The 16923-nt window shown below is 44.6% G+C and overlaps 1 protein-coding gene across 4 annotated transcripts in view; it reads right to left on the bottom strand.

Moving 5' to 3' along the window:
* Positions 1-16923, bottom strand: part of smoc1 (SPARC related modular calcium binding 1) — a 262010-nt gene that overhangs the window by 176636 nt on the left and 68451 nt on the right. For all 4 annotated transcript variants that reach the window (XM_041214635.1, XM_041214636.1, XM_041214637.1 and 1 more), the window contains exon 7: positions 16224-16304. In XM_041214635.1, the coding sequence (XP_041070569.1) occupies positions 16224-16304 (81 nt within the window). The remainder of the gene's footprint in view (positions 1-16223; positions 16305-16923) is intronic.

Here is a 16923-nt window from a genome sequence, read left to right as displayed (position 1 = left end):
TTTGCATATATGTGTATCAGACGTCAGCATGTATGGTAGGGAGGGCAGTAAAGGGTTAAACACGCCTCAACCCTTCAGACACTTTCAGCACAATCACTGATACAATTTCACAAAGGTTGGGTGGCTTTTGTTTCTCAGTATTTGCAGTTAATGAAAAGTTCCTCCACTGCATAAGGCTCTCCGCATAGGCCGCTTCCAAATACAACAGAAGATGCTTTATTCTCTTTCGCAATTTCAACTTTTTAAAAAAAATCTGGAAAAACTGATCATCTGCAACGTTGGATCTCATGTTATAAAATATTCCAATGACTGATGAGTCTCTGTCACGTTCCAACTGTGATAAGCGTAACCTATGCCATGGGATTAAGATGGGATCTCATTTGTACTGACAAATCCACCGCCGTCTGAATTCAGCTAATAATCTTCGATGTAATCTGAGGGAGTGACTTGGCTGCGTTGGCCAGAAACTTTGGGTCTTTCTAAAAGTAGGCCGTCTCTTCCTTGCCTAGCTGACCATGGTGGGTATTTGTTTCAAATTAATTAGCAAAAACAGTTCAGCAAATTCCTTTCAGTGTTGTACACACTGAGATTAGGACAAATGAAATCATTTTTATTGCAGTTCACTGCCAGGTTATCTGCCCCGGTACTTATGCCCCAATTAGTTTTTCCTTTCTATCCAAGCTGTTTAAAAGGCCCCATAAAATGGCCTCCAGTTGATGTAATTGCGTCTGCCAGGTTTGCCAACAGTTTGTGAAGACTGTTTTATAACCCACAGTGTTTCTCTGTAAATAAGCCCATCGTTTTCACAATGCACATCCAGATACATCAATCTAAGCAAGTGTTATGCGTTCTAAAGGAAATGGCTGACGTGCCATTTATGTCGTTCTGCTTAATTTGTCAGAGTTCATTCCCGCTCCGCCTCCAAATAAAAGGAGGCAGTCGTGGAAATAGGAGTAGGAGTAGACCATTTGGCCCATCAAGCCAGCTCTGTCATTCAATAAGACCATGGCTAATCTGACTGTGGCCTTAATTCCCCTTTCCTGCCTGTCCCCCATAAACCTCGTCTCCCTTATCAATCAAAACTCTGTCTACCTCAGCCTTGAACATATTCAATGACCTGGCCTCCACTGTTCCCTAGGGAAGAGCATTCCACAGACTAACAGCCCCCTGAGTGAAGAAGTTCCTCCATCACCATCTTAAATGGGAGACCCCTTATTTTTAAACTGTACCCCCAGCCTCGTTCCAGATTCCCCCACGAGAGGAAACATCTTCTCAGCTTCTACCCTGTCCCCCTCATAACCTTATATGTTTCAAGGTCACCTCTCATTCTTCTAAACTCCAATGAGTCTCGGCCCAACCTTTCCCCATAAGGCAAACCCTTCATCCCAGGAACCCAGCCTAGTGAACCTCCTCTGAACAGCTTGCAACGCAACTAAATCCTTCCTTAAGTAAGGGGACTGAAATTGTGCACAGTACTCCAGATGCTATCTCACCAATGTACAGTTGTAGCATTTTGTCTCAACATAATGACTGTAGATGAAAGAAAGGACACCATTTTGATGAAATACCAGTTGTCACCAAGGCCACCTTGACCTCTGACAACCTCCAAAAGACTGTAGGTTCAAAGAGAAGTGGCGTTCGCCCTGTGGGGGTTTGTGGGTGGAGTGCAATTGTTTGGTTTGGGGGCCTGCACAATGATATCATTGAGATGGTTAAACAGAGACTAGGCAGTGGGTGCTATTCAACTGTGCAAAGGTATCATCACCTGGTCAGTCCTGTCCCCATGCATTCACACTTTCCACCTAGGATTTCTAAGCAGTAATCAGGAAACCATTCTGATGTGTCCCTTCCTAACACCCAGAAGCTCGAAATGATTGTAGTTGTCCAACTACAAATTTGGAAAACGATCCTTCATTTCCAGTCTTAAGCAGTTTAAATACTAGGCCGACTTTTGGAACAAAAGAAAGAGCTGGAGAATAATGAGAAAAAAGGAGATGGAAAGAAATCTGCTATCAACCTGAACCCTGCCTTTCTCTATTCAAAAAGCACAATGTTTGTTCAATAATACTTTGATTCTGGTCAATAATTGTGGATTATTTTCGACTCATTATAATCTGAGGCTCAGCTCCCTAAAATCATCGGCCGGACTCTCCTTGTGAATTGTGGTTTCCATAACCTGTTAATGCTGCATGATGTAATTCTATCATTGCTCAAGTGTTCCATCCCAGGGCCAGTAATTGCTACACAAAAACATTAAAGGTGGCAACTGCAGTTTTGTCACACTAATATATTTATACATCGTTGGATACTGTGATGTAATGTTTGTTTAACAGTACGACAAGACTTGGCCTAGATCGTTGGCCTTTTTTTTGGCACCTCCCCTCCCCCACACTTTCTTTGCATTCATTCACAGGTTGTGGGAGACCCAGGCAAGACCAGCATTCATTGCCCATCCTAAATGCTCTTGATAAACCGGTGACATACTTTAAGATGTTCACCTAAGCTTAGCATGTATAGTTCAAATGTATTTTAGGCTCAATCCTGTTCCTCAGGTTTTAGGTCTGAATTACAACACTGAATGATTCCCAATGATATACTAAATAAAGTGCCTATGTTAATGTTATAATCCTGTCACATTGAAGTGCATGCTCCACTTGTAAGTGAGAGCAGCTGTTACTAAATGGGGAAAGGTTAAGGGAAGAGGAGGGGGGGAGGGAAGGGAGTGGGGTGGAGGGAGAGGGGAAGGGAAGGGGGTGAGGAGGGGAGAGGGGTAGCTGGAAGAGGAGGCAGGAGGGGGGAAGAGGAGGCAGGAGTGGGGAAGGGGAGGGGGGAGTGGGGGGGCAGGAAGCTGAAGGGGAGGCAGGAACGGGGGGAGGAAGGAGCAGGGAGGGGGGATGGGAAGGGAAAGGGGGGAACGGGATGGGGGAGCGAGGTGGGGGTGGGAGAGCAGGAGGGGGCAGGGGAATGAGGGGGGTAACGAGGGGGCAGGGGAGCGAGAAGGAGTGGGGAGCGAGAGAGGGCGGGGTAGCGGGAGGGGGCGGGGTAATGGGATGGGGCAGGGGAGCAGGAAGGGAAAGAGTGGGGAGCGAGAGGGGGCAGGGTAGTGGGATGGAGCAGGGGAGCAAGATGGGGGAGTGGGAGGGGAGCAGGAAGGGAAGGAGGAGGGGAGGGGGAGGCAGACGGGGAGCAGGACTAGGGAGTCTGTGCCTGTGTTCTCTGGGATTTGTGAATCAAACTATATTAAGAAAAGACTGGCAGCAGATTCTTCCTTTACTCAGTGAATGAGCATCGAGTTATAACACCTATTACCTATTAGAAAACTGTAGACAGCAGGAAGACATCAGTCCTCGGTGAGGTGGGCAGAAAAGTGGCAAATGGAATTCAATCCAGAGAAGTGTGGAGTGAAGCATTCGGGGAAAGCAAAAAGAATACACGATAAATGGCAGGATACTGGAGGCATGTAGAGGAACCTTGGAGTGTACTTCCACAGGTTCCAGAACATAACAGGGTAGATAGAAAAGGTGATTAAGAAGGCACACAAAATAGCTATCATTATTGGCCAAGGCATGGAATATAAGAACAGGGAGGTTATGCACTAGCTAGGCAAGCTAGAGTACTGTGCAAAAACAGAATTACCTGGAAAAACTCAGCAGGTCTGGCAGCATCGGCGGAGAAGAAAAGAGTTGACGTTTCGAGTCCTCATGACCCTTCGACAGAGTACTGTGTACATTTCTGGTCACCACATTACTGGAAGCATATGATGACACTAGAACTGGCTCAGAGATTTAAGAGGATGCTATAGTCATAAAGTCATTACAGAACAGGAGGCCATCAAGTCCATGTCAGCTCTCTGTAGAGCAATCTATTCAGTCCCCTTCCCCAACTCTATCCCCCTAGTCCTTTAAGTTTATTTCCTTCAAGTGCCCATTCAATATCCTTGTGAAATTATTGATCATCTCCGCTTCCACAACCCTCGTGGGCAGCAAGCTCCAGGTCATTGCTGCTCAACATGTAAAAGAGTTCTTCCTCACATCTTCCCTACATCTCTTATCCAAAACCTTAAATCTGTGTCCCATAATCCTTGTGCCATCAGTTAATGGGAACAGCTTTTCCTTGTCGATCTTACCTAAACCTGTCATGATCTTGTACACTTCTATCAAATCCTCCATCAAACACCTCTACTTCAAGGAAAAAAACCCCTCTCAAGGGCTAACACATCCTTCCTAAAGTGTGGTGACCAGAACTGGATGCAATCCTCTAGTTGCGGCCTAACCAGAGCTTAATAAAGGTTCAGCGTAACTTGCCTGCTTTTGTACTCAATGCCTCTAATTATAAAGCCAAAGATGCTTTGCTATCCACTCTCTCAATACGTCCTGCCACCTCAAAGATCGATGCACATGAACCCCCATGTCCTTCTGTTCCTGTACACTCTTTAGAACTGTGTCATTGAGTTTATATTGCCTCTCCCTGCCCCTCCTGCCAAAATGCATCAACTCACGCTGCTCTGTATTACATTCCATCTGCCACTTGTCTGCCCATTCTGCTAGCCCACGTACGTTCTGCCGTAGTTTTTGATTTGTATCATCTTCACTGCTCGCCATACCTCCAAGTTTGGTATCATCGGCAAATTTTGAAATTTTGCTCTGTATTCCAATATCCAAGCCGTTTATATATATTAAAAAAAATGGTGGACCTGCCACAGAACCTTGGGGAACACAACTGTCTACCATCCTCCAGTCTAAAAAACAACCATTTACCACAACTCACTGTTTTCTGTCCTTCAGCCAACATTTATTTGAGCAGACTCTTGTCCTCCAATTCTATGAGTCTCAATTTTCTTACCTATCCTTTTATGTGGTACTTCAAAAGCTTTCTTAAAATTCATGTAGGCAACATTTATTGTGTTCCCTTCCTCAGCCTGTTACTTCATCAAAAAATATTAGCCAAACATGATCTGCCTTTTATAAATCCACACTGTCTCTCCTTAAATAACTCAAACTTCTCCAAGTGCCTGTTCATTTTTTCCCTGATCATTGTTTCTAAAACCTTACTTGCCAGGAATGGAGAATGTTAGCTATGATGAAAGACTGAAAAAGGCTGGAGTTGTTTTTATTGGGCGTTTCCAAGTTTGTGGATGACACAAAGCTCAGTGGGAATGTGTTATGGGGAAGGTGCAAAGCGGCTTCAAGAGGATTTGGACAGACTTAGTGAGTGGGCAAGAACTTGGCAGATGGAATATAATGTGGAAAAATGTGAGGTTATCCGCTTTGGTAGGAGGAGCAGATGTGCAGAGTATTTCTTAAGTGGTAAGAGACTAGAAAACCTAGATGTACAAAGGGACCTGGGTGTCCTTGTCCATAAGTCACTGAAGGCTAATATGCATGTGCAGCCGGCAATTAGGAAGGCTAATGGTATGTTGGCCTTTATCATAAAAGGGTTTGCGTACAGGAGTAGCGAAATCTTGCTTCAATTGCATAGAACCTTGGTTAGACCGCACCTGGAGTAATGTGTGCAGTTTTGGTCCCCTTATCTTAGGAAGAGTGTTATTTCCATAGAGGGAGAACAACAAAGGTTCTACAGACTTGTTTTCAGTAGGCTGGACTGTCCTATGAAGAGAGATTGGGGAAACTGGGCCTGTATTCTCTGCAGTTTCAAAGGATGAGAAGTGATCTCATTGAAACCAACAAAATACTTAATGGGATAGACAGGGTAGATGCAGATAAGATGTTGGGGAGTCTAGAACTGGGACACACAATTTCAAAATAAGGGGGAAGGACTGAGATGAGGAGAATTTTTTTCTACTCAGAGGGCTGTGAATCTTTGGAATTCTCTACCCCAGAAGCTGTGGAAGCTCAGTCACTGAGTATGCTTGAAGTAAAGATTGATAGGTTACTAAATGCCAATGACGTAAAGGGATAGTGTGAGAAAAAGGCATTGAAGTGGATGATCAGCCATGATCATATTGAATAGTAGAGCAGGCTCAATGGGCTGAATGGCCTACTCCTGCTCCCATGTTCCTATGACAAGATTATAAATACATAAGAATAATACGCAACTCCTTTCACAAAGGTAATAATTTTTTTAATAAGAAAGTGGGTGCAAAAAAGTCTGGTTTCTAATTAGTGATTCTAACCAGACGTGTGTTGTATAGATTCAAGAGCTAGCACTCTAATATTGAATGGAGATCTCTGTGCAGTTTGGTTCACCTGAGAAGCCTGGATGAAGGCCAAAGACCCACAGTGTTGGAAATGTCTCAGACTGCCATGACTAGAAGAGATGGTGAGTTGAATCAAGGTCACGTTGTAACAAAGGCTGTAGCTTTCAGGAGGTGGAAAGGCCAGGAGAACCAAGGCCATAATTTTGAGATTTTGGGAGTGAAGGAGTGTGAGTTGGGGTCAGTGAGATGAGATATGATTTGAACAGTGAGCTGAGGATCGAAGGCAGTGGTGGAGCTAGCTTTGGCCCACTGTAATGGAGGGGTCAATCTCAATATGTAGCTGATGGCAGGGATGGGACTGAGCTGGGAACTGGAGAAGGCCAAGTCTGAAGGCCAAGCCAAGAACTACACAGACATGGAGACCAAAGATGGGTGTCAGAGACTTGTGGAGGCAGTCCTAATAATTTTTCTGATCTCATCATTATGATAGGTAGCAGGGCCATGGCAATGGTGGTAGGTGGGGTGGGTGGTTGAAGTTGGGGAGTGGCTGTCAGCACAGTGTTATGAACCCTTACTGGCTCTGCACCAATGCAGAGAAGTGGAAAGCATGTAGGATGAAGTATTTGCAGCTTCGGAGGAAGATGAGAATAAGGTAGAAAGCTGTGATAAACATTCACTGCGATTGATTATCTTCACAGGAACCTTCTCCATTTCTTTAAACCTCAATGCCGGTACAAAAAAAATGCTTTCATTTAATAATGTTTCAGAATAGTTTTTGGAATGCAGCATGATCTCTCCTGGGTGTGACTTGTCACTCAGTATTTCTCGGCCTCAAGGTCATGCTACCCTGACCACACTCACTCCCAATCACAAAAGCCCTGAGCAAACACCAGTCTTCATCCACATAGTCGTCATTAGCCAAGTCTACCAGAGTTCTGTTCGCTGCTGCTTTAGAACAAAGCTACTTTGAATGGTTTTTAACGTCCTAAATATGATGCAAATACTTCTTAATGCCACTGAAATTCTCCAAAGAGAAAGGATCAGCCTCTCATTGCCAAAGGGCCGTAAGACTCGTTATTATAGGGGATTAATTAGCAGACAATCCTCTCAGCTCCAAGGGTTTGGATCAGGTCCAGCCTAGACTGATGCCACGAGAGAAAGTTTCCTCTCCCTACTGACTCTAAAGGTTCTACATGAAGTGGCTGTAGCCAGCCACAGCCAAATTCCCAATGGGGGTGAAATCATAGCAGAAAACCATCTATAAATCAGCATTAAATTGCCAGTTTCCGGCCAAGAGGTCACATGGGTGTGTTGCTATTGCTAACACACACTGAACTCGCAGCTTAGAACCAGCAAGGTTCTGATAAGTATCCCAGCAAGTTCCTGTTGCTATCGCTGCTCTTGCCAGTTTGAAGGAGTGCAGTAGGAGTATTAGTGCAGTCACTTTATCTCAGCACTACCAAAGTTAACATACTGGGAGGAATTTAATGCCCTCTCCTACGGCACCTTTGGTAGTGGGGGGGTCATTTAGTCAAGCGGGAAGGTGGCGGGTGGGAACTTCATCACCTTCCCACCTCCGCCCAATTTAGTCCATGGCAGGAAGGCCCATGAATGGCCCTCCCAACCTGCCGCCAATTGAGATGCTTAAGTGGGCAATTAAGTCCCATTTAAGCGCCCCATCCCACTGCCACTGGTATTAACCCAGTGGTGGCCGGAGGACTCGTCATGCAGGGAGCACAGTAAGCAAACCTTTGCGGGGTTGCTTGCTGGTCCCCAGGGCTGTGGCGGGGGGAGGGGGGGGGGGGGGGGGTCCCATGTTCAAACAATATCCTGGTGGTTACCAATGACCAGAAACTGAACTGGACTAGCCATATAAATACTGTGGCTACAAGGGCAGGTCAGAGGCTAGGAATTGTGCGATGAGTAACTCACCTCCTGACTCCTCAAAGCCTGTTCACCATCTACAAGGCACAAGTCAGGAATGTGATGGAATACTCCCGGCTTGCCTGGGTGAGTACGGCTCCCACAACACTCAAGAAGCTTGACACCATCCAGGGCAAAGCAGCCCGCTTGATTGGCACCCCATCCACCACCTTCAGCACCAACTCCCTCCACCACTGACGCACAGTAGCAGCAGTGTGTACCATCTCCAAGATGCACTGCAGAAACTCACCAAGGCTCCATAGGCAGCACCTTCCAAACCCATGACCTCTACCATCTAGAAGGACAAGGGCAGCAGATAGAAGGGAACACCACCACCTGGAGGTTCCCCTCCAAGCCACTCACCATCCTGACTTGGAAATATATCGCCGTTCCTTCAGTGTCGCTGGGTCAAAATCCTGGAACTCCCTCCCTAACAGCACTGTAGGTGTACCTACACCACATGGATTGCAGCGGTTCTAGAATGTGGTTCGCCACCACTATCTCAAGGGCAATTAGGGATGGGGAATAAATGCTGACCCAACCCATGGCCCATCCCATGAAAGAATAAAAAGGAACACACTCAAGTGCCTGATCGAGGGACCTGACATTGGGAAGGGATGGGGAGGGTGGTGAGAGCCATGCTCCTATGCTTGCTGCTGACACCCCTCCCTCACAACCCTCAGCTATGTTTGCCTTCCCGCCATCACTCACCTGTAGCCTGGACGTTGGAACTTGGGTGGTTGGGTTGGTACATTACCAGCAGCAGCCACTGCTTCCCTGGTTGCACTGCTGAGCAATGCAAGCTACTGGCCCCTGACTGGCTCTCGGTGGGTGGGATGTCCAGCCCTGGGGCCTTGATCCAGAGGTAGACCCGACCATGGCCTGTTAAGTGCCTCAGTAGAAACTAATTTGGTGGGCCTTCCTCAAAGGAGGTGATGCGGGGCTCTCACTGGCGAGACCCCCATAACCTCCATTAAATACTACCCAATGTTTCACTGCTGCATCTCCAGGGTTTAAGACATGTATAAAGAGTAATGTTTGCTGGTGGCTCTGGAAATAGCACTGTTCCAGTGCTGATATAAAGCTTGGTACCAAAGGTGACCATTGGCCACCAAAACTCAGCTGTGCTACACTCACAGCCTGTACCTGCATTCCCCAACTAATGGGAGGAGTACAGTGAATCATTAAACAACCATGATATTGAAGTAATTACACAAACAAGTAGCTTCTGTTTTTGTTCTGATTCCTCTTGAATCTGCCCACAACATATACAATAGTGATTTTCCACCACTCCTTCAAGCGCTAAAGAGCCTCTGAGGCGGCCAAGATGAAGTCTTGAACTTAAGTGCCAGTTTCGCCCATGCTTAGCACAAGACGCCATGTTGATGCCCAGAAAGAAGAAACAGTTCCGACCAGTATTCTTATTTCCCAGTTTTTACTGTTTGTTCCTTCTGGGTGAAGTTCAAGTTTGCCTGAGGAATGTCTGCCAGAAGCTCGTTAAGGGGCTGATTCCTATTGAAGTTACCTACTAGCGCTCATTAAGGAGGTTGCACAGCCTGAAACATTTTATTAGATGGTGTTGGACCTAACATGCACTCCTGACAGTGACCAGGTTAATGGTTGTTGTAAAGAGAATATCATTTCTTCCAATATTACTGTGGAGACTGTGTGTCTGTTGTGTGAATAATTTAATTAAAATAAAGACAGCCAGACTGCATGGTTTAAATCATCAAAGGTGTTAAGTGTAAAAGCAGGTATTTGAAATAGAGACGGATAAGCTAAGATGAGATCCCAGTAGATATAGTATGAATAGGAATTTGCATTAGGAGACAAATGAGGAGTAAATTGTTAGCTGTTGAATTTCAAAGAGGCATAACAGAAAGTTTTACAACTGGCAAAGATCGTAAATAAATTGGGCAAAGTTATTAAGCTTATTTTTCCCCAAAGTGCTGGCCATAATGACAACCTGAGAGATTTTTTATATTCTGGGTAAGCTAACTTCCAAAGAAAGTTTAAAACAATGGGTTTATAGATCAAAGGGGAGAAAATATATTTAAGAAAACATTGAAAGCTGTATGGTGAGTAGCCATGTGAGAACTTGAATAGTGGGCAGCGCAAAGACAGACCCGTGAAACGCAGCCTCTGGCCACTCCAGAGAAGTGCTTCTTTGTTCCAGAAAGCAAGGTTTTGCTAAAAGCCTTGGGTTTCCATTGTTGAGTGAGGGAGAAATGCCTCCCTTATAGCAACAATGGGTGCCTTGCAATAATATTACTGGATGTTTTATAGGCTAAGAATCTATTTGGACTGTTGCCTGGAAAAGGGTGTTTGGTTGGGAATCTAGCTAAGTATAAATCTTTTAGGAAATGCTGTAAGACTAAATTTAACTGTGTAACTGTAACCTTGTGTGTTTTAGTTTTATTTCCTTTTGTTAATAAATGTTTTAATTTAGTATTTAAAATCTCCAAAAGTGATGCATATACCTTCTGGCAATAAAATACAAATTGCAAATCATTGAGATAACTTGGCCAAGTTTCCCTCTGGGATTTGGTCAGCCTGGCAATTACCACCTGCCATGTCATAACGTTGTAAACAAATCATTGCAGAGGATTTTGAGTGCTCCCTAAAGCATAACATCTTTTACTGTTCACTCACTGCTAGAGGCTTGAAGCGGATCTTTGAAACACATCAGGAGACTTTCGGGAGACTTTGTCAAGCATTCCACATCACACCATCAACATCTATTCCAAAAATTCTGTCAGACCTACACCCTAAATGTTGTGCTACTCTACCTATTGTTCTAGGAGTTACCAGGACAAAGGGAGGACTTGGTAATGGCCGTCTTGCCTGGGGTCCCCCTTGTTCTAAAGGAGGAATGGGAGGAGGATGTGGGACTCAGCAATGCAGGAGAGAGAATCAGAAGAGTAGGATGATGGTGCCCCTGCCCTGCGGCTACAGGACATCCATCCTCCTCTGAGCTAGCTCCATTAGGACCTCCAGTGCCACATCTGAGAAACTGTGCACCCCTCTGGTGGTTCCTGTACCAAGTTTGAAACCCGTGTCAGCCAGTGTCCTCCACACCATCAGGGTAGCTCACGAATACAGCTCCAGGAAAATTACCTCTAAACAACATGCATCTCTGTTTTAGCTCCTCCAGGCAAGGTCAAATTCTGCTAATCTGGGATTAGGACCAAAATTCCTCTCTGTGGATCACCACCTTGACGTGGTGGAGAGGCTGTGCGTTCTACCAATCCCTTTGAGTAGGGCCAACCATGACAGCCAGGTCAGAGGAAGGTGCCAGACAAAGGGCAGTCCAAAAAGTCCCCAATGACAGGAAGACTGTGCGTCTCGCCGACTGCAATGGTGGAGGAAGGCTACAGGGCAAAGTGGTCCCAGTCATTGTGGTTTGATACATCACCAAAGTCTGATCACCAACCCATTCAGAGTGTGTGGGCAATGACAGCGTGCCAAGAACCCACGTTAAATAAAGTCATGCACAGGCTTCCACAAGAGTCCAAATGTCGAGAACAGTACCGGGAACTCTTCATTGCATTCATCCACCTAACTCAAGCATTTGACTCAGTAAATCGCGAGGCTCTGTGGATTGTGGTCCAAAGATTTGAATGTCAAAGAAACTTTATTACAATCCTACAATTGCTTCATGATGATATGACTGCAACTATCTTGAGTGAGAGATCTGAAATAGATGCCTTCAAAATCTGAAGCAGGGTCAAGCAAGACAGTGTGATAGCCCCCAAACTATTTACAATCAACCTAAAAGTCGCTATTCATCTCATCAAAGATCAGCTCCCCTCTGGTATCGGTATTAAAATACCGTCTAGATGGAAAACTCTTCAACCTCAGTTACCTCCGTGCCAAACCTAAACTGACCACCATAGACACACATGACCTACAGATGACTGCAGTGTCGTTGTCCACTCTACACTCGATTTGCAAGTCACTCTCAATCTCTTCAACTCTGCATTCAAGAGACTCCGCCTGTCCTTGAATGTTGCCCAAACATAACTCACATGTCATCCCACACCTGGTCAGCCAAATATTCCCCTCCTATATATGTTGAAGGAGAGACTCTGGAATATGTTGAGAACTTCCCATACCTTGGCAGTCACCTCCCTAAGGGGGCCACCATTGTTGAGGAGGTCCAACACCAGGTCAGCTGCAGCAGCTCAGCCTTCAACAAGCTACGGCAGTGAGTGTTTGAAAACAGAAGTCCTAGTGTACAGAGCAGCTGTCATCACCACACTCCTGTATTGACTCTGTATCAGCAACGCATAAGAGCTCTAGAGAAATTCCATCTGCAATGCCTCCACCGCATCCTCTGGATTCAATGGGAGGACCATTGGACAAACACTAGTGTCCTTCCTGAAGCCAGCTCCACAAGCATTCAGGCAAAACTCCTGCGAAATCAACTTTGATGGACCGGACACTGTGTCCTCGATAATATCTATCCCCGAACCAATATCACTAGGACAGATTTTCTGGCCATTATTTCATTTGCGGGACCTTGCTATGTGTGGATTGGGAGCCTGTTTCATTTTTAATACAGCATATCTTCACACACAGAAGTCACAAAAAAGTCACCCAACCTGTTATGACAGAATACTACTCCCTAGCCCTTCCCTCATCTTTAAATTGGTGTCGCCAAAAGATTTACGCCTGCAAGCTCTGGTGATCTTTTGATTCATTGAGTAACGGTGACTTGGTAGGAATTGCTTTCGACAGGCCTAATTCATCCCTGACTCTTGAGAGTGGGTTAGGAACATTAAGAACAGAAATATGCCACTGGACCACTTGAGCTGCTCTGCTATTCTATTAGGTCATGACAGATCTTTACCTCAACACCATTTAATCGTCTTTACTCCATTTTCTGGCCTGCAAAAATCTACCCACCTTCATCATGAAAGCTTCAATAGTCCCAACACCCACAGTGGTTCAGGGGGAGGAGGTTCCAGATTTCTGGAATCTCCCTCTCTCTCCAAAGATGCTGTCAGACCTGCCATGTTCTTCCAGCGTTTTCTGTTTTTGTTTCAGATTTCTAGCATCCTCCAAGTATTTTGCTTTTATCCAGATTTCTGCTGCTGTTTCTGCAGTACAAAATGCTTTTCTTGTTCCTGAACGGCCTCACTCTCATTTTAAGAGTATGTCTCCTCGTTCAGGATTCCTCAACCCCAAGAAACAGTTTCTCTGTATTTATCCTATTGAATCCATTTATCACTTTAAACACCTCAACAAGATTGCCACTCAATCTTCTACGCCTGAGGGAAGGCAAGCCTGGCTCATGAACCATCCTCATCATTTAACCCACTAAACCAACTAAGCACCGTTCTGGTAAATCTGTGCTGTAGCCCTCTGCTATAACCTTCCTGAGGTGAAGTGCCCAGAACTGAAGGCAGTTCTTCTGCTGAGGTCTTTCCAAGCCTCTGTCCACCTGAAGCATCACGTTCTCACTTATTCCAGAACACCAAGGTATTCTTCTGCCAAATTCCAAAACAAGACAGAGGTCAAGCAGGGCCCAGCTTGGTCCTACCATCCTTATTTTGCTGCTAAAATGTTCATTCAAAAAGCTGAACGCCTCCCCTTCATAAAACATAGCTGGAGTAGGAAAGCATATTTGAGAATCACAACTTTGGTGGCAAGCCTGTGTTGTGAAAATGTCTAATTTCATGATTCAGATGTTTTGGGAGTACAACTTTTAGTTTGGGCAATGAAGGTTTTAAAATATAAGGTAAGGAAAATCCCCTGGTGAGGAGCTGGTAAACAGGACTTACCATAATTGCCATTCAAAAGGTAGCCTGTGTTTATTTAATAAAGTCAGAGTTGGAAATGGGAAAACATTAAACAATGGGCAGCCCCTTCCTGAGTCTTAGTGGAGGCGAGATGTCTACAGTTGTCTTTATAAGGGGTTTAAATTGTTCATATGGTTTCCCAGGACAAAGGAAATATTTGGGAATGGGAGGTAATGAGATGAAATCTCTATCTGGGATACCCCAGAGGTGCCACATTGCCGTGGGAATAGATTGCAGGAAGGCAGGTTTTTTTATTGCGTTTTAACTGCCTCCCTGCAATCTATTCACAAAAGTAGTCAGTTGGGTCCTGAAAGCAGCTTTGAGAAATAGGGAGAGAATTTGCCAGAAGCTGTAGACCAGTACCACAGGGCAATGAGGCTCATGCTTGCATCCACGATCGTGAGGTACCTAAGGAAAGTTAGAAGATCACCTAGCTAGTGGAAGGGCCCCCAAGAAATGTCATATTTCAGAGAATGGCAGGAACACTGAGGAGAATCAAAGTGAATTCCTGAGAGCTTTGGCACCCCTTGGTTTGGTCCCAGGAGATGTGAAGGAACCCTCAAGGTCCTGTAATGTATAGGAGAACTCTTGGGTGGAAATAAAAATAGAAAAATAGTGTTCTATTGAGATTTTCAGGATTAAAGAATAAAAGTTCATGAAATATATAGTGTGACGTTAGTAGTATTTGCTTTGTTTAACTCTTGTACAGTAAAAGTTTTTGTTTAAAACATTAAACTTTGTGGCGTAATTCTTTCAGTTAATAATTGGGAATTTGAATTTCTCTTTTCAAAGCTAATGGTCTCCCTCGAGATCATAACCAATGCATCTTAGGAACTTGGGATCGCCCACCCAAAATGGAAGGTCCGTTCTAAAGCAGAGTAAGTGGTTTCTTTTGTTAAAGCAGCAAAACAAGGGCACATAGTTTAAACAAGTCAGCACAGAAGGCTCAGATCAGAGGAAGAAACCCTGTACAGGCAATAACTTAATGAAGAGAGCAGCGTCTTAAAAGTAAGTGAAACAAGTTCCTCAGCTTTCATTCTCCTATAAAGCCCTGGGCTCACAATGATTTGTCATGTTAAAGGTCGAGTACCTCAAATCCGGCTACCCAAAAACCACCATTGTCTGAAAACCAGACATTTTTTTTTCCCCGTGCTCCTAGTGGCTTAGCGAACCTTAGCCCCACCCGATCCAACTCGGAAAAGCTCAGGGAGTTACTGCATCGGTTGTTTCCTGAGCTCCGAGTGGCTTAGCGAACCTTGACCCCCACCCAACCTAGAGAGAAGCGAGGTCATCTTGTGTTCCCCCATTCACTGAATTAAGGGGTTTTGATCTTTTTCCTCAAAATCGATAAGTTCCAAAATCTGACACAGACCTGATCCTGAGGTTACTGGATTTGAGGTACCCTGGCTGTACTTTTAGAATGCACAAAATTTTAGCTAGTGACATCTCACGGCATGCTACAATTCTGCACAGTTTTCTATCCTAGACATAGCTGGAGATGAACTTTGAAACTGACCAATAGTTGAGGCACTTTCATAGAAATTACAGTGCAGGAAAAGGCCATTCGGCCCAACTGGTCTATGCTGGTGTTTATATTCATCTCACACCTCCTGCTGCTTCACATCATCTTGCCCAATCAGTCTGAAGAGTTGGCAAATAAGTCAACGGAGAAAAGTGCCTAGACAACTTGAAGAGTTCCACATGTATTGAAAAAGAAGTGTTACCCACTATCTCTGGATGGGATAAAGATGCAAGCCAATTTCATTTGACTGTGATCCTTGCTGCTATTTTCAGTTTACAAGTTGAAAAGGTGACAATAATGTCTCAGTTTCTTTACTTGGTTATCATTGACAGCAGCCTAAGCTGTGATACTAATTGACACCTCATTCAGACAGCACACGGAAAGGCTGATCCCGTGAGCAGTTTAGCTGGGCGTGGTCTTACACTGGAAGAAGAAGGAGCGCCCCCCCCCTTAATAGCGAGCTTGCTCCCGGCATGGGTTCTGCACATCCCAATCATTTCATGGTCCAAATGTGTGCTAAAGAGAGACAATGCTAGAAACATTCCACAAGTCAAGCAGCAGCCGTGGGGAACCCTGATTCTGTTGAAAGGTCATCAACCTGAAATGTTAACTCCTGTTTCTCTCTCTGTAGATGCTGCCTGACCTGCTGAGTATTTCCAGCATCTTCTGTTTTTATTTCCGATTCCCAGCTGCTTTTATTTAATTGTGTTAAGCACGGTTTGTTCCTTTCATGAGTGAGTTCTTTCTTTAGTTTCACTGTACATGCAGTGATGGCTAATGTGTTTTGCTGTATGCTTTTGAGAAGACTGTCATTTACCTAGAATCCTCATGCTGGAGCCGTTCTGCTTGGAGTCTTTACTAACCAGCTGCTTTATCCAAAGGGTTGGTGCTGTAATTTCTGAAACAGAAAAGACAAAGAACATCTTTCATTTATCAAACTGCATAGTTGTCCCTAGAAATTCAGCCTTTTAAATTACCTACCCTCAACGTGTTAGAAGCTGATTGGATTCATCTTTTAATCAGTGTCATACTTAATGTACTTTCCATTAGATCAACGGAAGATAGAATTTTCCTGGTATTTAGCTGCAGGTTCATTCTCTATAAGCTTGTCAACATTGGCTGCCCAAGGTGATGAAGCCAATTGCCATGTCTTGGCTAAACGCCAATAAATTAGCACATACCAGGCTTGAGACTTGAGACCCACTGTATGCTCGGTGCTACACTTTGTAGAGCATGTAGAATTGAATATGTGAAAAACCTGATCTCCAGTCAATGTGCTATATTTTTAGATGAATTATGATAATAAATTAGGATAACCAGCACATTAAGCGTAAGAATGATTTGGGAAATCATCGACTGAGTTATTGTCCCTAAATTGTTTGAGTGGCAATGAGTTCAGTGAAATTCTGTGCTTGCTCAAGACATCCAGCACATGCCGTTAACTTTAATCCCTCAATCATGTTAATAAAGTTTAACTGAAGCTACCGTAGAACATAAACTTTGCTCATCTAATAACC

Source organism: Carcharodon carcharias, chromosome 20, assembly GCF_017639515.1.
Source record: "Carcharodon carcharias isolate sCarCar2 chromosome 20, sCarCar2.pri, whole genome shotgun sequence".
In the NCBI taxonomy this organism is placed as follows: Eukaryota; Metazoa; Chordata; class Chondrichthyes; order Lamniformes; family Lamnidae; genus Carcharodon; species Carcharodon carcharias.
Note: the sequence above shows the minus strand (reverse complement) of the source record. Positions and strands in the feature narration are given on the sequence as shown.